The sequence below is a fragment of the Notothenia coriiceps genome, unplaced genomic scaffold, assembly GCF_000735185.1.
Source record: "Notothenia coriiceps isolate Sejong01 unplaced genomic scaffold, NC01 NC01_scaffold00024636, whole genome shotgun sequence".
Taxonomy (NCBI): domain Eukaryota; kingdom Metazoa; phylum Chordata; class Actinopteri; order Perciformes; family Nototheniidae; genus Notothenia; species Notothenia coriiceps.
This window is the reverse complement of record NW_011357337.1, coordinates 236,106-257,805: the sequence shown is the minus strand read 5'-3', so window position 1 is coordinate 257,805 and position 21,700 is coordinate 236,106. Positions and strand designations below refer to the sequence as shown.

Sequence of the window (21,700 nt, the reverse complement as noted above, 5' to 3'; positions counted from 1 at the left end):
TGTGTGCTGAGGCCAGACCAACACTTGCATAACAGCCTGCCTGTTATTGGCCTGTTATTCTAAACTGTGTCTTTCTTTTTTTCAATATACAGTTCTGATGTTCTTCTACTTCACTAAACCTGCATGTAGGTCAGACAGACAGTTTTTCCTTGAAGGCATGTACATACACAAATTGATGGAAGTAAAGGTGTGAAGAATTGATGGAGACAAAAAGTGTGAAGCCTCCTCACTTTCTCACCTCTGCACACTTGGTTTATAATATGGACGCAGCCTCCTTTTGATTTCAGATAGGTCTGGAGGGCAGGAGTGTCAGACGCTATTTCACCATCCAACAATAACTTTGGTTGAAGCGTACTGACAAAAAATACACTTCCCTGTCAACTCATTTAAAGTTGGACAGGTGTCAGCATGTTAAAAACTGATCATTATTTAGTCAATTTTCTTCTTAATGTTTGTCTCTGCCTTGTGTTTTTCACAGCAAAATGCCAGTGAAAATCATGAAAAGCCTATATATGGGAAGAGTCTCAAATCCACTTTGCTTAAAAAATGATTTTTGTTCTGATGTGTTTTGTCTTGATTTTTTTGCACAGAGACTCTTAACTAGTTATTTATTCTCATGTATGTGCAGAATGCACATGTATGCAGATAGTAAGCCATTCAATAAATTGGTTATGTTAAGATAGGAACATTATTATTTCTCAGTCTTTCAATTGGGATTTGTAGAAAATCTGAAAAAAAAGAACATACTGTAACCAGCCTCATTTAGCAACATGTGAGGTTACTTGGAGTGTTGTCATCATGTCAAGTCAGTTACAGTCTCAGCTTTGCACTGAGAGTGAAATGTGCTGTGCAGAAAGACACGGTGCTGTGCAGTCTCATTCAGCATTCTGCACCGTGTTCACTGCGGCTAAGATGCCCTGCAAACTAATTTCCTGGTTGTGATATGCTCTCAACAATCAGAGACCCATGTTCATCTACATGTGTCACATATCCTGTACTGTAAAGTAAACAGAAAATATGTCATGGTTGAAAGCATTCAACAGTTCTTATTGCCACAGGAAAACATCACTTACCATGTAAAGATTCCTTTTGTGGTTGAGAATTGCCACGTTTTTCTGTGGCATAAGCACTGTTGAGTGATGTCTAGTCCATAACAAATGTAGGGAGGACACCTTGGATCATCTCTAACAAATCACAATTAGTAATGGAGCCCAATTATGCATACATGGAAACTGAGTTAGATTTGATCTGATCTTTTTGATTTTAAAGTTTGAATTCATATAAGGGAAAGCAAACTGAAAACGGTTGTATATGTAACAGCCTCATCCTTCATCGGGGCGCTCAGAGACCCTATTTGTCCCAGCATGGAGATGCGGGTGAGAGTTGAGGAAAATCAGAGCCCCCTTGGCCTGACTGGAGCAAAGAGCAGGGCAGGAGCACACAAGATGGATGAGAGGGGGGCTAATCGAGGGAAGGTGGATCAACGAGAGCTGGAGAGAACAGGAGCGGAGGAGAGGGAAGCTGGTCGGATGAGAGAAGAGAAGATGAGCGATGGGTGGACAGTCCTTCTTTTGATCCATCATTGAGTGATGCTCCATTCAATCTGTTGACTGAGACCACCTGGGGGACTCCGGGGGAGGCTGTGTGTTTGTTTATTAGCGCTCGGGGGGAGGGGTATCACTCAGCTATAGATGGCTGTCAGCCTCACAGCCCTCCACATTAGGGTGATTGAAGGGAACTGATGGCCCACTTCCAGACAGTGTCAATGTCTTTGGAGCTCTCGGTAAACCTGCTGTGTGAACTCAATGATGGAAAACAGCTTTCGTTACACTGATATAGGAGAAGCTAAACAACAACATCTTTTGTGTGTAGGATCCCATTTTGTTATTGTCGTCAATTAAATGAATAGTGGAGTGGGTAAATCAATCCATTTCTCTGTTTTATAAGGGTGGTTTGCCCTTCTCTCCCGGCTTAGCTGTTTTTTCCTATTTTGTCTTGGAAAGAAAGAGCCATGTGCCATCTTATCTTCAACTGTGTGTTTCCCTAATTATTTATTTATCCTCCCTTCACCACTACCAGCCTCCATCACTCATATAATAATGTGGTGATTCCTAAATGAGGCCCCCATCCCTCCCTCACTTCTCCTCCCACTCTTTACAAGCTCTGCATTCTGGCCATCCACCTATCCTGTTTACCACTTGCTAGTGTGTTTCTATGTGAGATTATCTCACACACACACACACACACACACACACACACACACACACACACACACACACACACACACACACACACAACACACAAACACCACACACAGACCTCATGCAGGGGTCAATGCACAGGCTGAATTTGTCTTTTGTGACCAGAGGTGTTATAACTCTAAATGTAAACAATGATAGCATTGTCCTTCAGCTCTCATTCCCATCATATCCCTCTTCCTTTCCACCCATCACTCTCAAATATAGAAACATTTCAAAAAGCATGGAGTCATTCTGAAATTGGGTATTTGAGGACATTGTCTAAGTTTAGTAGAGAAACTGCATGTCCTTTGTCTTTCTCTGTGTGTCATACGGAGAGCCGCCGAGATAAGACATGAGCTCTAAGAATTCAGAACATTATCAGAGATAAAGAGAAATGGAGACAGAGGCGACACAGAGATTAGAGGACCTGAAAATGTGTGGTCATCAGTTAAGAAGACAAATGTGTTTTAAGAAAAGGAAAGGAAAAGAGAGTGATGAACAGAGAAAGGAGCCGTCAAGATTACGCAGACAAACAGGAGATACATATGTTAACATACATTTCATGTCAAAAGATGTGCGAATAATTTTCACAATTTCTGAAATGCATTTGGATTAGTAGTGTCCCTCGAACATTCCTATTTTTTTTTGTATGTGAACCATCAGTTATATTGTCTAACAGGTAGCTAATGGGTATTGCTTAGATGTTTAAGGCCCTGTAGGCCTAAATCCCAGTCTCACCTTGATTTGAACTGGAAACCGACACTCATGAATACATGTGGTGTCTCCAATCCTCATTAGAGAATAATAAAAGACAAATTAGCATGGCATGTCCAGAGCATTGCTTGGTTGCATTCGTATCAAGAACGACATTGAAAAGAATATCCCTGAGCATGTTTTGGGGATTTTAAATAACACGCACATGTTCATCAAGTCAGATTAATTTATAGAGAGCATTGGCACATAGTACAAAACTACATAATGCTTAAAAAAAATGTTCTTCCTAAAATGCCTCCGAGTCAGAACCCCCAACACAGCTGTGTGCATACTTGACTTAAATACAGACTGTATGTTTGTGTTTTTGGGTAATAATTGCCTTCAACACCATTGTCCAAACCAGTCTGATATGTATTACAAAATTAGCGAGACTCATTGAGATGAACATTTGAGTGAGGGCTTTGGTGTGTAGGCTTCAACTTATTTTACCTTGTGTTCTTTTCATTATTTAGGGTAATAAAAATTAAAAACATCAAACGTGTTTCCAGACAGACAGATATTCGGGGTGACATGTTTAAATGGCTGTTAAAGCTGTATTACTGCAATGTCTTTCAACTAGAATTTCCCCAAGGCTGACAGTGTTGAGAGAGTGAATTGTTGGCAGCTTAGGATGTCCTTGACAGAGTGTAGTTTTTCAAGTTTTAGCACACAAGGAACAGAAACAGAAAAGCAACCAGGCAAGGTGATGTATTTGTATTTGTTGCCAGTGACTTTAACATAGGTTATATCTGAGTTGTGAGTTTTCCTCGAACATATACACACATGATCACCAAATGAAATCCACACATGCTGCACAACGACACTCAGCAGCCGAAGAAGCAGATTTTGTTTCCATCTTAGGAGCTGGTGGCTGTCTGCAGGTCGTTTGCCGTCTCCACAAACATATCCATCACTTTGAGGCAGAAGCAGGGAAGGAAACAGAAGAGAAGACTTGTAGCCGGGACCTCAAATATTGGTGCTTTTAAGAGAGGGTGTGGTTTCTTTCAATGGACTGCATACTCAAGAGTTTATAAATGTGTAATCCTTACATCATATACTCTGCAGGGCCACTATTCTTTAAATGTATGTCCAATAATGGATAGTGTAAAAGCCTGTCTTTCTGTTACTCATAGTGGCCGTTAGGCTAAGCGTGGTAATAAAGAAGGGAAGCAGTTGGAACACCTCCGTGATGAATAGCTCTACCTGTGCTTGAGGAAACATGTTCCCCCAGCAGTGTAATGAGGACACACCCTGAGCTGACCTGCAGCTACAAACACAGACGCACCTGCCGAGTGTGAGTCACACACAGTGGGCAGGGCCAGGAGAGAGCATGAGCTCATCATGTCGCTTCCCGCACATTCCCACATCTCATCTCCCCCCCCCGTCCGCCCCCCACCACACACACACCACACACACACACACACACACACACACACACACAGGTTGGATTATATGGAGAAAATCAAATATCTAAATATTTCTGATCAAATACCTTGATATCGACATGGAGAAAACATTGTAGGTTGGCTATTGTTTTTTACATAGAATATTTACAACATTGAATTTATTTTAATATAAATTCATCAATGATGTGGATATAATGACAAACTGTCTCATCATGGCAAATATTATAACTATTAAAACAGTCCGGTTAGTTCAGAAAATGATATCCATGTACTGTCATGCAGCCTTCAAAACCAGCCAAAGACAATTGTGGGATGTTACCATAAATGTAAGACAATATCTGGTGTCATATCACAATATCAGTTTAGATGTGTGTGTGTGTGTGTGTGTGTGTGTGTGTGTGTGTGTGTGTGTGTGTGTGTGTGTGTGTGGTGTTTATTGGTCTGGGGGTGGGCGTGTCCTTGTCCTGTCTTTGTTGTGCCTCTGTCATCAGAAACAGGAAGTGATGTGTGTGCGCGTGAGTGTGTTAGGTGTTTTTTTTGTTCACCTGTTGGCCAGGAAAGAGGCGGGTGTGTGTGTGTGTGTGTGTGTGTGTGTGTGTGTGTGTGTGTGTGTGTGTGTGTGTGTGTGTGTGTGTGTGTGTGTGTGTTCATTGGAATAACTGTCAGAGCCAGCGTGAGAAACAGGAGATGCAGCAGAAGCGTGAGAAACACTACCTGGAAAACAGCTGGGAACGTCAGCTGAACAGGCTGAATACACACACATGTATACTTAGAAGCACATGCATACGCACACACTAACACATGTGAGTGAGAAAAAGTCACGCTGGGTCAGAAAAAACAGAGAAAACATTGTAGGGTTGACTATTGAAGACCATAGACTGTATACTGGTCCCAAGTATGGGACATGCACTGTTTCCGACTATGGTGATTAAACATAATGGTGCAGGATGTTATCAACCGTACTCTGACAATATCATGTCTCATTTTTCTCTTTAAAATATTCATCCATCCATCTTCTCCCGCTTATCTGTGGTCGGGTCGCGGAGGTAGCAGTTCCAGCAGAGAGCCCCAAACTTTCCTTTCCCTGGCCACATCAACCGGATGAAATATTCATGGGGGAATTTAAATGTTTGAATGCAGACTTTGATGCTTAACTGTGTCTGAATGAAGCCAGTGTGTATGTATGTTGGTGCGTGTGTGTACAAGTGGATGGGAAGAAACAATTTTTGCATTCTCAGGTTTCACTGGAAACAGGAAGTCAACTGTTGTTTACCAAACTATTGCTGACGGATTATGTAACACTGAAATGATGACACAAGTGTGTTGAAGCAAGCAAGCCACCAAACACACACACACACACACACACACACACACACACACACACACACACACACACACACACACACACACACACTCACAATAGTAACATCCTGTGTGCCTCAGGATATGCACTCACCCCTTTAGTCTCTCACTTTCTCAAGAACCTGTCAGACATTCTCCCCCATGCAGTAACCAGTATATAAGAATATAGTGAAACAATTCCTGAATTCAGAAGTGTTTGCATTCCTTCTTGCTGGATCTGTGGGAAATATCTGAACACCTGAATAAAGAGGAATGTGCACAGCTCCAGCCAGACCACATCTGCTGCCAGGGTTGACGGAGCTTGACGGATTGCAAATATTTGGCTTGTGTTCAGAGGAGGAACACATTTCTTTCTGCGTCAGACATCTTTTGTGTTGAAACCTGTTTGGATTACAGAAAATGGTATCTTCAGCAAACTATGATCACAACTTTAAAATTATACGTAATACAGAACGTCACCATATACAGCCATGCTCATTTGGAAAAGGCCACTTTAAGTCCCAATGGAAACTTCTTTGAAAGTTTCAAAAACGTTATAAAAATGAATGCGTAACTGCCCACATTATTTTTCTCTGATCTATAATGTTCATGATACTCAGAGCATTTCTTACATTATCTGATTTGCTCCATAATTTATATTGTACCACATGAAATTGATTGCAACCAACATTGTATTAAACCAATCATGCAGTGGGATTTGAAATAAACCTGCAATGTCAGTATTCTGCTCATGGAGAAGATAATTAAAATGGTACGGTCATTTCTAAAATTTTCAGTACAACAAAATTAAATTAAATATAAAGTGATGTGTTTATTAACAGCATGTTTGTGCTCAAGGTATTCTCTCTCTCTTCAGAGCACTCACACTGCAATACAGAAAAGATGTTAGACATTGACCGAGGCTGGTCACACAAACCAACTGAAGACAGATTGCTGTGGGGGACCTCGGTTAACCCTTTTAAAAGCACACACACACCCACACACACCGCCTCTAATGTAGTGGCAGTGTCCCAGACAGCTTTTCCGGAAACATGCAATTTCCTGTGGAGCTTCTGCAGGTCTCTGTCCATAAGGCTGATGACACCCTGGGGAGACCGGCTACTTTACACTGCTCATATGGACCTATCTACTGTTGCAACCCCCCCCAACAAACACACATACACAAACTCACACACACGCATATACATTCACACAGCTGACACGTAGACAATAGTCACGAGGCAATACTGATTTGCATGGAACATAGACACTATGCTAAAGTATTATCTTCTGTTTGACTTTATCAACTTACGGTTACACAAGTATTATAATTGTCTTCTTCTCCTCATCAGCCTTTTGACAGTGAGTATATTTCCCCATTGCGTGACAAATTAAGGGTTTCTGATTCGGTCAGAATAAAGTAAAAAGACCCAGAATAAAATGCCTGAAGCTTATTTTCTATCCTTTCTTTACTATTAAATTAGATGATATAGTCTTTAATTAAACTTTATGAGCAAGACGGAAACAGGAGCAACGAAGAGACCAGTGATGGATGAGATCTGGTTTACAGAGAATATGTCTCACTTTGCTCTTAAGGATTTTGCTCTCTCATAAGCCATTTAGCTTCTGCATATGCTATAGGGACAAATTAGCCTAATGGAAGATCTACCTTCAGGCTAACCATTCTACCCTTGCTCTGTCAGTCAACCAGCACATTTCTCCACTGCCCCTCCCTTCCAGCTGTTTTCGTCCACCCCTTTCTGACTTAACCCATCTGTACTGCTCACATACTTAAGATTTAAGTACAAACATGTCATGTCCCACCCTGCAAATGCATACAAACCTAAAGCCAACCCCTCCTCCAATCCAAACACACAACACTAGCCATAGCAGACTATTAGACCTATACTCTTAGCATTAATTACCATTTTAATTAGCAAGGCTGTGAGAATGAATAATCTGACAGCATATGGCTAAGGGTGCAAAATCATAATCCTATCACTGTGTTATTGATTCCCTCCCAGTTCCAGGGTCTGTTTCAACATGCTGGTCTAATTACTATTGCTGGGGGTGGGGACTGGAAGCCAAGTGCAGAAAAACAATAACAATGCTAATGCTGGAGGCAACACAAGGTTAGGCCTACACCCAATTCTTAATGTACTGTTTCTCGATAGGGAGCAGGGCTTTAAAAACACAAGGGGACATGGGAAATGAAAGAGAATCAAGATGTCCTCTCTTTCCTAATGAGGGTTTCTTAATGAAAGAGGCAGGGAACTGAATTGAAACATCTGCTCTGGCGAGTGCCTATTCACATAAAAGATGAAAAGCTAGTGCTTGTTTGTGATGTCGGGGAGGAGAGAGGGAGGAGAACAGAAACAGAGAGGCAAATGGTTTCTTAAATAACATCATTATTTATTGCATGTGTCTATAAAGAATCTATTCAATCTAAAGCAATGAACTAAGTTTAAATCATCATCTCTTAGTAGCATTACAATATGCAGAATATGAAATATTTACAATGAAAGACACAGCAAGATAAGCCCATGTTCGTATCCTTTAGATGCTGAATAAAAACTTGAAACATTATTCAAATGCAAAACACTGCTCAAAACACCAAGAGGCTCGATTAGCAAAAAACAAACACAAAAAAGTTTTCATTTCAAATTTGGAGGAAAAAAATGTACAAACAGCAAAAATCAGATTTAAGGTTTAACAACCATTATTAACAGTATTTATACATTTGGTACATCTTTGTAAATATATGCCATTTGTGTTGTACCTAAGTAACAAGAATTATTGATGTAAATTATTAATGATTTTTCTCAAAATCTTTTTTTCAGAATTACAGCATTAGAAAATGTCCTCGTAGTGGCATTCATTTCACAAGACTATCCCATGACAGTTTAAAAAAATCAAGCCAAACCAAACTGGTTAGCATATAACTTAATTAGTGCTTTTGTTGTATCAGAAAGTTCACTCAAACACATACTATGTACAGTACAAACAACATAAGTTATTTAACTTAACATCTCTCAAAGTTTCTCAGCGTTTGTTAAATGTAATTCTCTGTAACACCGCACTGTTTACAGTATATAGGCAACGGTTAAGTACCAGTGAATTCAGATAAATAAAAAGATACTTCCCCTGGTTTGTTTCTTTTATTCGGCTTGTATCAGCGTCATAGTTTTGATTCAGTACCTCTGCATATTTTACTGTCGTTGTTGCAATTGTTGTGGTCGTTGTTGGGTTGTGTGTTCCCAAGCTCAGAGCACAGCATGTACTACATTCAATGTGTCTTGTGTTACAATCTAGAAAGTTTGTAAGTGTAAGACCATGCATTAGCTCCTGTGTGTCTCGTCTGGCTCTCTCTCAGCCCCGAGTGGATTCAAGCTATCGAACGGCTCATTGAACAGCCAATCAGATTTGCCACATTGCCCAGCGCTTCCTGCACCTGCCAGACAACCATGTGGTGTGGCAGAGCTCTGCAATGAGGCATCAGGTGAGAAAATGTAAGATTCTGAGCTGTCCAGTTAATTTGTATTAATAACTTCAAACATTCATGTCCATGTCTCTTCTCCTGACAGGTCATAACTTCCTGCAGACTGTGCAGGATGTGCTGTGTGCAGTGGCTGAGTATAAAGTGTATAAAGGTGGGAGACTTGGGCTCAGACGGGCCACAGATCTGGTTTTCAGGTCCAGTTTAATCTGGTTCACGCTGCAATGTGTGGATGTGTGAAACCTGCATGCATGTTTGGGGCAATGCAATGTCAGGTATTCCTCTAAAATCCTCTGGATATTTTGTACGTGTTTGAATCCTCCATCTCAGGCATTATAATAAATATATTACTCTGGATCTTTAATACATACTCTTGTAATAAACGTAAGGTTGGGAGAGAAGAATCGTAATCTCAGAGAGGCTGTCTCTGATGAACATTCAGTCAGATGATCTGTTATCTCTTTGATATACTGCGTGTTTATAGGTCCAAACTTTAAAAAGGTCCATCAGACGGGGGCTGATGGCTAGAGTAAGGCTTTGGATTGGTGATTTTTAAAAAACATTCACCTCTGAAAATAAATATTTTATATATATTTCTACCTTGTGAATTGGTACCAACCTGGTTTTTGCTGAGGTAGGTTTTTCTTTTTAGCAATTGTTAACTTTGATTTTTAAATATGTTCATAAATGCCGCCTCTTTTTGCAGTACAATCTGTATACAAATTCTCTCACTCACACACACACACACACACACACACACACACACACACACACACACACACACACACACACACACACTTCATTAAATGCATACATACATGATAAATAAATAAATATATGTAATCTGTATGCATGAAAGGTATTTTGTGTATATGTGTGCACGCTATTCTTTGCAGGTTTGGTTCAGAGGATCTGGCAACTATTGGCTGATGCCAAAAGCAGACCAGCTAAAAATGTATGAATGGCAATAATAACAATAAGAATAAGTAAAATAACAATATACTGCAGAATAATTTTGCAGGTGTATCTAGAGATAAATAGTTACCAATTTAGAGTTAGGGTTAAAAGTCTGTTTAAGTTTTTGTTATTTTAAGGTAATCTAGTACAGCAGCAGCAATGGCGCCTTAATGTTTTGGTGCCAAGAAAAGCAGAGCGAAGATTTGGGGCAAGGGTCAAGTGTCTGTGTTGCCATGGTGATGGCTGTCTCCGCGACCCTCAAAGGCGGTAAAGAGGTCAAAGGACATCGACTGCAGCACATGGTCCAGCTGTCGCTGCGGCGACCTCGTCACTTGGCTGCAGTGAAATCCTACGTTCACAGGAGGAAGGAGAGGAGAGGGGTGGGAGGACCCGTCAGCCTTTATTCTGAAAGAAGAAAAAATAAAACAAGTTAATTTGTTTTTTTGCCATGAGATACATAGACATGATCTTTCATCTAACTTTATTATCTTTTTTTGTTCATACTACTTAAGGGAGACTTAATTGAAGTGTACGTACATACAGTATGTGTGATTCATTACATAGGACGAAGCAATGGAGGAAGAGAGGGAGTTCAAACGGATACCCCAACTATGTTAACAAGTAAGGAATAAGTGCTCTTCAGGTCGCCTGCCTTTGTGTGTGTGTGTGTGTGTGTGTGTGTGTGTGTGTGTGTGTGTGTGTGTGTGTGTGTGTGTGTGTGTGTGTGTGTATTCCTCAGCTGGTAGACACTGAAGTGGCAGGTGCTTTCATGGCAGGGGAAAAACAAAGTGGCATTTAGCAGTGTGCAGCTGACACAGGACTCTCCTGTGATGGAAAAGGAGACAGCAACAACAGTCACACACACCTAGGTATTCTTGATTGCAAACCTACTGAAGTCAAATGAACAAAGAATGTCAGGTTCACTCCCACACACACCACAGCTGTGTGTTTGCCCACTATAATTCCTGGGTCTACAGTGTCGCTTTTCTCCCAGTGGAAAGCTGTGCTGACCCTTGCCCCGGTGTACTTGTTTGTGAGGTTTCATTTGCATGCAGAGCTATCAAATGGGAGCGGAAGTCTTGGCTGACACACACACAAACACACACAAAGCCCCTCTACGCGGCTGCATTTCTTCCCTCATTTGCTGTCTCCTCTCTTCCCCAGCCACGAACAAGAGCTGTTTTCACAAAGCTGGATGTGATCGTCATTCTGTAAAACAAACCTTTCATTCAGAGTCCTCACTAGTACCCCCTTCTCAACCTCTCCCACCATAAACACACACACGTCTGTTCTCTCTCTTTGCCCTATATGCACCATAAAGGAAAATCAAGGTTAATATAAAATCTAAAGCTTTAAAGACGTTTGCCATAACACTTACTGATGACCAAAACATCAAAGAAGTTAATAAAAATGCATTAAGGCTGAAACATTTCTACAAATACTAAAATATGGTACCCCAGAGTTCAATTTAAAGACAGAATAATTTATTTCCATCCTGGGGCCACCTGTGCTGGCTGAGCTTTGTCTCTTCATCTTTTCATGGGTGTCAGAGACAGATGAAAAACAGAAACAGTTAGGGTTCAAAGTTGTGGAAAAACCACAGTAACAGAATCAACCTGACAGAGAGGAAGGGGAATGCGTTGAGGTCATGGGACCGGGTGGTCGATAACAAACTGTGTGTGTGTTTCTACAGAGGCCTGTAGAGGCAGACACTTGGGTGAGAATGACAGAGATCTGCCGGGAAGGAGAGTTGAATCACCAACAGCTCAGATTAGCAATCAAGTGTAGCCATGTTCATAAGCTCTAAAAAACATGATGACTATTGTATGAACAATGGTGCTATAGGACAATGTGCACATATGGGGACTCGCCACACACACACTGCTATTCAAACACATGCTGTTTTGAGAAAAAGTGTTGGGTGGGCGGGGAGATTTGGGGAGGGGGTTTGAGAGAAGGGGACAGTCGTCCAGCGGGGAATGAACCCAATGGCTCCTACCCCTCCTCTTTTTGGAGCACACACCCCTCTAAAAAAAACGGTGCCCCCTGTCACAACCCACGCGCACACACACACACACACACACACACACACACACACACACACACACACACACACACACACACACACACACACACACACACACACACATTCAAGCTCTGTTCATTATTTATTTAGTTCTCACAGGCTAAATTTAGCCGTGCTCCATTCAGGACTAGGACACACACTCAGGCATGTATTAGCAGCCTCTATGGTGCTTCAGCAGCAGAGTAAACATGTCCCCGAGTCTGCTGTCGCCTGTTCGAGTAGTTCTGTGTGGTGGCAGAACTGTGAATGAAGAAGAACTGCTCCAACTGTTTTTATGAGTAGCAAGGAAGAAAGAGGATCCTCAACTGTTTTTTTATTGTAGTTACGCTGTGAGAGCTTCTGCAAACAACTAAGCCGATGTTGAGAGCAGGTTTCCTTCTACAGGCTTGGATCTGCTCTGTTTACATTCCTGCCAGCTCCTCCCTGATTTACAGCAGCGCTCGACCAAACAAACACTGACTGACTCTTCACCCCTGACTTCCCACACCTCTATGACCAACAAAACAAAAACAACATGTTTACCCTGCTTCCAGCTGACTAATTATTACACATTCCGGAAAAACTTTGTTTTGCATCTTTGAACATTAATTCTGTGGCTTTTCACAGATAAATTGCAGCAAGATAACTTGTTTTTTTTTTCTCAATTAATAAATGTGGTCTATAAATGTCCGAACGTTATGAAAGAAGCCAATAGCAATTTCCCAGAACCGAAGTTTGTGAAATGTAAGTCTTCTTTAGTCTGACCTACTGTGTTAAAGCCAAATATTTTATTTTGCTATCACACATGACAAAGCCAATCTTCTCAGCTGAGAGCTAATCCTATGCTCAACTACTGTATATAATACACCTCTATGAAGAAGCATTAATACAGTAATTGGGTCCAGAGAGCTAGAGAAGCATTTATGATGAGCCAGACTATTATGAATGAAAATCTACAAAATCGGCCTGAAGCCATTACACTAGTGTGTGTTTTGTGTGGAAGTACTACTACACACAGAAGCTCTATCTCTTCCTCATCCTCTAGGCAAAACAAGCTTCTCAACTATGTCTAATCCTGAAGTGAATGTAATCCTTCTTACCTCCAAGCTAAACTGAGGATATGGTAGGCTGCCTTTTTTTTTATCTAGCACTGGAACATCCCGCCCTACTTTACTCAGAGAGTTATGTATCAGTCGGCCAGGTGTGTGTATTTGCCTGAAGGGGAGAGGTGTACAGTACAGGTGAGGACAAAGATTTAATGTTCCTCAAATTATAGTACGTAATCAAATAATGAGGCATTGTTGGTGGCACTAAATGTTCCAGGGTGGAATTATTTGGCTGTTCAACAGCAACATATTATGTAGGCGCATATTATTTAACTATAAAAAGGGCAATATACGGTATTTACTGTATATATATGTATGATATGTGGACAAACTAACTGCACTTGTAAGCTATTCTGTCAAAGACTTTCCCATCAGGCCTTAAACAAGCCACAACAAAAACATTGTATTAAATGTCTTGCTTTTATCACACCAAAAGTACCAAATAATTCAATGATATGAACCGACTACAAGATACATATCATGAAATATGTGAAGCTGGAACCAAAGAAAAATGGAATTAAAAATGAATAAAAAGATAAATCAATCAAAACAGCTGTTCATTAATTTCCTGTAAATTGACTGATCCAATAACAGTGAATGCTCTACACATTTGAATTCAATGCTAAAAAAAAGAGTTAGCTATAAAGTGTTGGTTTTGTTGTTGGCAGTGTGAGATAAGTGAAGCAGCAAGAGGAGTGAGAGTGTTGTTATTTGCTCTGATCAGATTTGACTAGCTAATTGTTTAATGCATCGTTAGACAATCCTCAATGGCCCTGCCCTTGTGTGAAAAGCCAATCAGAGACAGTCCAATGAGGTCAGATAACAACAGCATAAACTCAGCTCAAACGAACCGGTGTGGAAAAGGTGTGTGTGAGGAGGGGGGGCGAAGGGCGTGTAGACCACATGATATCTGAAAAACAGAAACCAATGCCTGGAGAGAGAAACGGGGGAGGAGGACGTAGAAGAGAAGGGGGGGAAGGGCTTTGGGTTGGTGTATGGCTTCTTGAAACTGCCTCGCCACACCCCCACCTTCTCCCTGTTGTTGTTGTGGCAGATGGCGGCCAGCCATTCGCGTATTGTCACTCTCCTCTGAAGGGAGAACCAGTGAGCACTGCTTGGCAGGGCAGGTGCAAAACCCCTGACCCCCCCACCTCTCCACCACTCCACCATCTGCTTATGGCTCCATATATATGTACACACACAAGAGATGAAGACGCGCAGACAAAGTAGTCTGTGCCCACTAATGAAAGCCATGGAGAGTGTGAGTCAGTCTCCCCCTCTGTCTGCACCCCTACTTTTAGCCAGGGAGAAAAACATTACAAAGATGAGGACAGAAGTGGGAAAAAAGTGACGGGGGAGACACAGGGGCTTCTCCATTAAAGGAGCTTTAATGGAGAAAAGAGAAGTGGCAAGAGAGATTTACTCTAAAAGGGGTGGGAGTAAGAAGATGTAAAAATAGTGCACACTCCCTGTTTTGTTTTCCCCACAGAGATGGAGGTGTGTGGTTTTCTGGAAATGTCCCCTTTGCAATATCCCTCCCCCGCTCACAGTCTCTCACACACACATTGGTAGTTCAAAGGTCAAGAAACTGACATTGTCGACAGGGCCAGAAGGCGTGCACTGAAAGCTAAACAGCCCTCTCCTCTGGCCCATCACCTCCCCTTTCCATGCACCTCATGTCAGGGCCAAAACCCAAACAACAACAGTGTAGCCCCTCAACTAATGGACCCAATAATCCTCACAGAGCTACATGAATATACAGACTGGGAGGATCTGCTTAGGAGCAAAATCTCTATCCCTGTCCGACAGGATGTTGATTTCCGGATCCTAATTTAATATAAAAATGTATGTCCTGCTGGAATTGCAAATCATAGTTCACTCAGTGATAACACAAGAGGCCTTCCTGGTTGTAGTACTTTCATGTACTTTCTTATCCTCACAAACACACACACAAGGAACAGAGGTGTTTTTGTGTTTTGATAAGTATCAATGACTTGCCACACTGGTTACATTCCTGATCAGAGAGCAGAGTCATTCACTACTATGTACAAAGGTATTTGTTTGTTAGGAAGGGCTTGTGTAACCAAGAAATTAGAAAGGCCCACTCTTACAAAAATTGAACTTCTTTTTGTTGCTTCATTGCCTTGTAACTCCTCCATTCCACCGTTGCAACAGTTCAATTGTCTATTTTGTTGTCAATGAAGAACACAAAAAGTCATCCATCCTTCACCATTGTTCCTCCGCCTACTTCTTTCCTCCTCCCCGGCTCTCATAACCTTGGACAAACGTCTCCAGTGTGAAATATTCAATAATTAGGCCCTGTCCTATAAGAGACAAAGTTCCAGGACACAATGAAGTCTATGGACAAGAACTTTCACATAGGGTGTTAAGGTTCACAACAAGTAAGTGTGTGAGCCTGCATACATTTACATGTTCTTAATAAAATGTGTGAGTGCCAACTCTTGTGTAACATTGTTCAATTAATGTGTTTGTGAACGAAGTAAAAAAAAAAATCCTCACTCTGGGTCCATCACCAGGTTAGAAAAACAAGTGAGCATTCACCTCTCCCAGCAACCTTTGGACACAGCCCGCATTCCAGTCCTGAAACCCAGTACCTGACAATTGATAAACAACTGACTCACTTGTTTTTCTGGGGAACCCGATGACTTGCACCAAGCCCAGTGCTGCCGGCGCTCAGAGCATGAGAGCCAGCAAAGACAGATACAAAGAGAGACAAGCTTGTTGTAAAAAACACAAACAGCAATTAAACTCTAGTATTTCACCATCGTGTACACAGCCTCCTGACTCACAGGGATAGTGAACAAAATGAGGTGAAAGATAATATACTAGGCTATTGTTTCGTCCTACTTAAGAAACACCTAGTCATTAGGATATCATGGCTTTACACCCATAGCAGCCTTATAAAAGCTAGAATACACTGTTATAAAAGGGAAAATAAATATATTTTCTTTGCATGTTTTAGCTACTTCCATGTGCGCATCATGTGTAATGCTGCATGTGTCACTGGATCAGACTACATGTTTTTTGTAAACACTGACGTGGAATAAAACTGCGTCACTGAGGGAAGAGACCAATCACAAATACACAACAGCAGCATCAAGCAAGCCAAAATATAATATGACAACTTCGGCCATACTTTTCAGAATAAGGTGGTTTCAAAATAAAACCTTGTTAAAGCTATTGAATGCTAAATTGAAATACAGTTGTGGTTTCCCTTGAGAAAATCAATAAATTGCAAAAACAACATGCTGCGAATAGTATGTGCTTTTGAGGTTTGGCACACTTTAGTGCTTTTTATTTTCTAAGCTTTTATTTGGAGCTACGTAAACCATCGTTTTCCGGTGTCTCTATTCTGCAATCTCACTCTGGGCAGTTTGAAGCAGATCAAAGACTGAGCAAACAGCCTTCCTCAGCATCGAACGGCCTTGAGATTTGTCGATGTGTCATGGGTGTGACGAGTAGGAGACTAATTCTATCTAAACATCACAGCCTACACCCAACAGCTATATTCATAACAAATGTACTCACTTTACTTACTTTACTGAGCTACAGTAGCCCAAGTTTTAAGACTAACAACTGCTGTCAGTTTGTTTTAGTGTAAAACGGATGCAACTGTTTAACGCTGTTGATACATTTTATTACATAACACAATAGGTTGTTATTTCAGAGGATCATGGATGTGGCTTTGCCTATACTTTAAACTACAGACAAGTAATGCAATATTAGGATTATATGAAAGGAAAAGGTTATAATATAGCTAACCAGAAGTAGATTACACACTATTTTTTGGCTCCAGGTTAAATCTATTGTCTGTGTTAAGCACATAGGATCAACTGCAGACACACAAATTAAGCTGCTTATTCTCAGTTTGTTCTCTTAAAAACTATCATCATTTTCAACTTTGGAATAAAATAGGAGCTCAGAAGTGCTGGTTAGCAACGATTAGCATATCTCTGCAGAGAACACAGTAGCCCTGAGGCGGATCTCTATCCTACTCTTAAACCCTGACACCACTCCCTTCATGAAGGAAAACATACAGCATGAATGAGTGTGTGTGACGATTATGAAAACGCTCACCTTTAACAGCAGCAGCAGTCTCCTTGAATCCCATGCTGGCGTAGGGGCTAGTGTTGAAACCGTTCATGCCCCCTTTGCATCCACAGGCTGTCGTCTTGAACCTCAGAAGTCCATCACAGCTGCCTAACCTGGATCCTCCAATGTTTCCCTCCATCAAGTTTAAGGCAATGTAGTTAAGTCCATTTTGATAACCAGCTGACAAGTCCCTGCACATGGGGCTGTTGCTGCTATTGTCCTCGTCTGAACCCTCAGAGCTGCAGACAGTGTGCGACACATTCTCCACAGAGGCAGAGCTGTGCCGCTTGGTGTCGTGGGCAAATGATGGGCACACTGGTGTGACAGTGGTGGTGGAGGAAAAGGTCTCCGAACTGTGCCGCCGGCGCCCCTGAGGGTCAGCTCGGATCACTTTGGCCCCTCTGTGTGGATCCACAAGGGATCCAGGTAACGAAGGACCCCCCAGGAGAAAAGAGTCCACAGCGGGCACCCCATCCATAATGCTGCTGTCAAGGCTGAGTCTCTGGACACAGGCTGTGGGGCTGCTGGGGAGGGGGGCATCCTCAGGGGGGCAGAGAGCAGGTAGAGGGGCCGGAAGACTGAAAGTCATCTCAGTGTAGTCATCCTTGACTGGAGCAGGCTGGCTCACCTGCTGTTGGAGAGGATATTCCTCTACCCTCCCCCTCTCCTCAGTATGTCTCTCTATGCTTTTTTTCTCTTCTCCCTTCTCACATACTTGCCGGTTCTGATGGGTTTTCCCCACACTAGGACAAGACAGAACTTCAGGCTTGTGGTCTAGGCACCCCGCAGGGGGAGAAGCCCCTGAGTTGTGTAGGCCAAGGTGACCTGGGGAGATGACATCAACATTAGCATAGTCTGAGAGTGGCAGGGATCCCTCCTCTTCACAGATAAAACTCAAAGATGACTCGGAGCTCTCTTTACATGCCAGCTGGTCGCGAGTAGCACTACTAAAGTCTATGTTGATGTACTCTCCAGGGCTGCGTGGCTCTGAGGGAAGCGGGTGTTCACTCATACATGGTAGTGTTCTAAGGGATTCCAGAGCCAGGCGGCTGGGCCGACACACCCTATTCCTGTGTACAAGACCTCCATCCACCCGAGCTAATCTGATAGGAGATGGGGCAGAAGAAGGGGTGCTTGGTGTCCCTGGAGAGCTGCTGGCCTCAGAGTCCACTGGAGAGATAGGACAATAGTTTGACTCCTCTTCTATGCTCTGTCTCTGTAAACTCATCACCACATACTGGTCTTTGTCTGTGGACCCGCTGCGCTGCAACTGGCCTTTAACTGAGCGTGGCAGAGAGCTGTAAAAATAAGGTTGTCTGTGATGATGCAGGGGATAGGTATCTCCCCCTGAAGGACTGAGGATGTATTCTGGGGGTGTGACAGACCCCAGAGGGTCAACCGGAGACATGTTCAGGTACTCTCCATTGGTGAGCTTTCCATCAGTGCTCTCCACTGACATTTTGGTTCCGCACAACATCCGCATATAGCCACTGTCCTCCAGTGAAACACTCCCAGGGGAGTCTGAGTGTGGGACCAGCCCTGCTGAAGAGTGTGAGCGGGGGTTGATGATCTGCTTTGGAGCAGAAACACACATTGGGCTCATGGGCATGTAGGGGTCATGCTTGGACCCTGTCGGTGGCACACCTGGTATCATGGGCATATAGCCACTGTCACCTTGGAGACCACTATTGCCAATGTGAGCGTCCCTGTAATCCTCAGGATAGATGCCTTTTGGGGAGGCTGTGTGACACATTCGAAAAGACTGGCTTCCACTGCTGTAAGTGGCCTTCATAAGAGTATACTCATCCAGAGAGGCTGAAGATACCTGGGGTGGACCCCTCGGCTGGCGGGGGGTAGTTAGGGAGTACGTGCGCTTTCGATAAGCCTTTTCCAGCTCCGGTAACCGGCGGTAACCATTCTGCCGCTCCATTATGGTGTAGCCATCAAGCTCACTGCCATCCCGGGAGGGGGGGGTGTCTGCTCTCAGAGACTCAGGAGTGTTGCTACGGAGGGAGAGCGGTAGCCTAAGCTCCCGTGCGTCCGCAGGGCTAGAGCCATACTCCTCACAAGATATAAAACCAGCATCACTGGGGGAGCCTGAGAAGGAGGCACTGCAGCTGGAGGGGCGGGGGGCACTGGTGTCTGGGCAGGAGGACATACTCCCATGGCCATGGGTGGCTATGGGTGGGGAAGGAGACAGGGGCATAGACATGGACTTACTGTGCTGGAGGGAAGAAAATTCAAATGTTCTACAAGGGCGCATCGAAATGGTGTGAGACCTGGTCAGGAGGGTCCTGTGGACCCCTGGGCTGAGGGGGCTGCCAGTCACTGACAGGGGACGTGCCATGGTGCCATCGCCCTCGCTAGCCGTGCGTATTCTACAGGAGGAAAATCTGCTCACAGGAGAGGTCATAGCCATGCTGTCAGTGCGCGAGCGCCGGGTGAGCCCGGTCTGGCTGGGGGGGAGATGATTCAGGTGCCTCCGAGTGGGCACAGAGATGGGGTTTGTCCCAGACGATTGGCTCTTGCTGCGGGGACGGAATTCCGACAGCTCCTTCAAGGCTTTCATAGCCTCCAATATAGTTTCGTGGATATTTTGAGCCACCACAGAGTCATCCGCCTGCATCCAGAACTCCCCCGGACCCGTGGCTGCAGACCGACCAACCTCAATGAAGAAAAAGCTGTCAGAATGGCCGCACCTCCGGATATTCATCAGCTGTAAAATGACGGAGGCAACCTCTGAGTTCAGCTTCACAAAGCTGATAGTCCGGCTGGAGAGACATAGCCTGTACACTCCGGTCACATTTCTGGTCTGTCCCAAGCCTTTTGATTTCAGGTTTACTTGCCAGACCTCCTTGTAGACGGCGGTAGCCGGCGTTATTACCCCGTAGCTCGCCTCGTCGAAGCCAACCAGCGAGGACGCAGAGTTGGACGCCGAGCCGTCGTAGACTTTCCCCTCTGCCATTAAATCCGACAGCACCCGGTACCAGCTCTCCTGCTCCTGCTCATTTTCTGCAGCCACTGCAAAATACTCATCCTTGGTATAAAGAGCAATTAGATATTTGTGTTTTGCGTCCGCTCTCTTGTTGATATTAAGACAGCAGTCCAGGGGAATAACTCTCTTGGCGGCCGATTTGTTTTTCCATTTCTTCTCACTCTCGTAGTACTCCAGTCGGGAAGGGGAACCTTTGCTCGACTCTTTTAAAACGAAAAAACGCTTATGTCCATGTTTCTGCTTCTTTAGGTATCCGCATTTCTTGATATTGTTGATCGTATTACTGGTCAATAACAGCTGATCTCCCGTGGTTGGCGGACTCGCCATTCTCGTGTCCTTCGCTATCAGACACAATGCTTCCTTTCCTCGAGTTGCTAAAGAAACGAAGCGCTTTATTTTAATCCTCTCTTTCCAGAGCCGGTTGTGCAATCGTTTGTCTTCTCCCACAGCAAAGCAATAAATAACACATGTCTGCTAGTGTCTGGACTGTGGAGGCGAAACAACATGTGACGATCTACACATCCAGCACTGTGTAAAAAAGAAAAAAGGAGGAGAAACAAATACACACACACCGACAGTGGGCGGTGCGCACTCAGCTCATTGGGCTTATTGGTGGAAACGCTATGAATGCTTGAGTGAGATGGCACCATTCAAATGAGAGAGAGAGAGAGAGAGAGAGAGAGAGAGAGAGAGAGAGAGAGAGAGAGAGAGAGAGAAGGAAAAATCCCTCCTACTATTACTCTGCCCTCTTCCGACTCATTTGAGCGTAGTCGGTCAGGACTTTATTTATAGCAGCTCTGGTCCTGTGATCCAACATTTGCTGTGAATATTTTTGTCAATCTAAATATATCAAAGAAAATGTTTCTGAACCGAAAGCTTACATTTGCATCATGGAATTAAAGTGGATATCATATTATTACTAATAGTAACTCGAGTATATAATAACAAGAATGAGAATAGTTTGGTTATTATTGGCGCAGACTTAAGGAGCTTATTATAATGAATCATGTGTTTATTTAGAAATCTTATTGTTGTATTCCCATAGTATATTCTTATACCCACCAGTGGTGTTTTTCACAGCCCCTTGACCATATTTTAACATGACTGTAGATGGAGTCCTTCTAGTCCTCCCCAAATGGTAAACAAGCATCACGTTGTGGAGACTGCAGCTCTATGACAGGAATTGAATATTCCCTGTGCGTCGCCAAGCCAGACTAGTACTACTATC

At 43.1% G+C, this 21,700-nt stretch overlaps 1 protein-coding gene across 1 annotated transcript; it reads right to left on the bottom strand.

Annotated features, from left to right (window-relative positions):
- Positions 1 to 8,131: 8,131 nt before the first annotated feature.
- On the bottom strand, positions 8,132 to 20,984 carry irs2b (insulin receptor substrate 2b). The gene is made up of 2 exons (XM_010782335.1): positions 17,463 to 20,984; positions 8,132 to 10,598 (listed from the first exon to the last, which is right to left on the bottom strand). The coding sequence occupies exons 1-2, from the start codon at positions 20,797 to 20,799 to the stop codon at positions 10,594 to 10,596; spliced, it is 3,342 nt and encodes a 1,113-aa protein (XP_010780637.1). The 5' UTR covers positions 20,800 to 20,984; the 3' UTR covers positions 8,132 to 10,593.
- Positions 20,985 to 21,700: the final 716 nt, after the last annotated feature.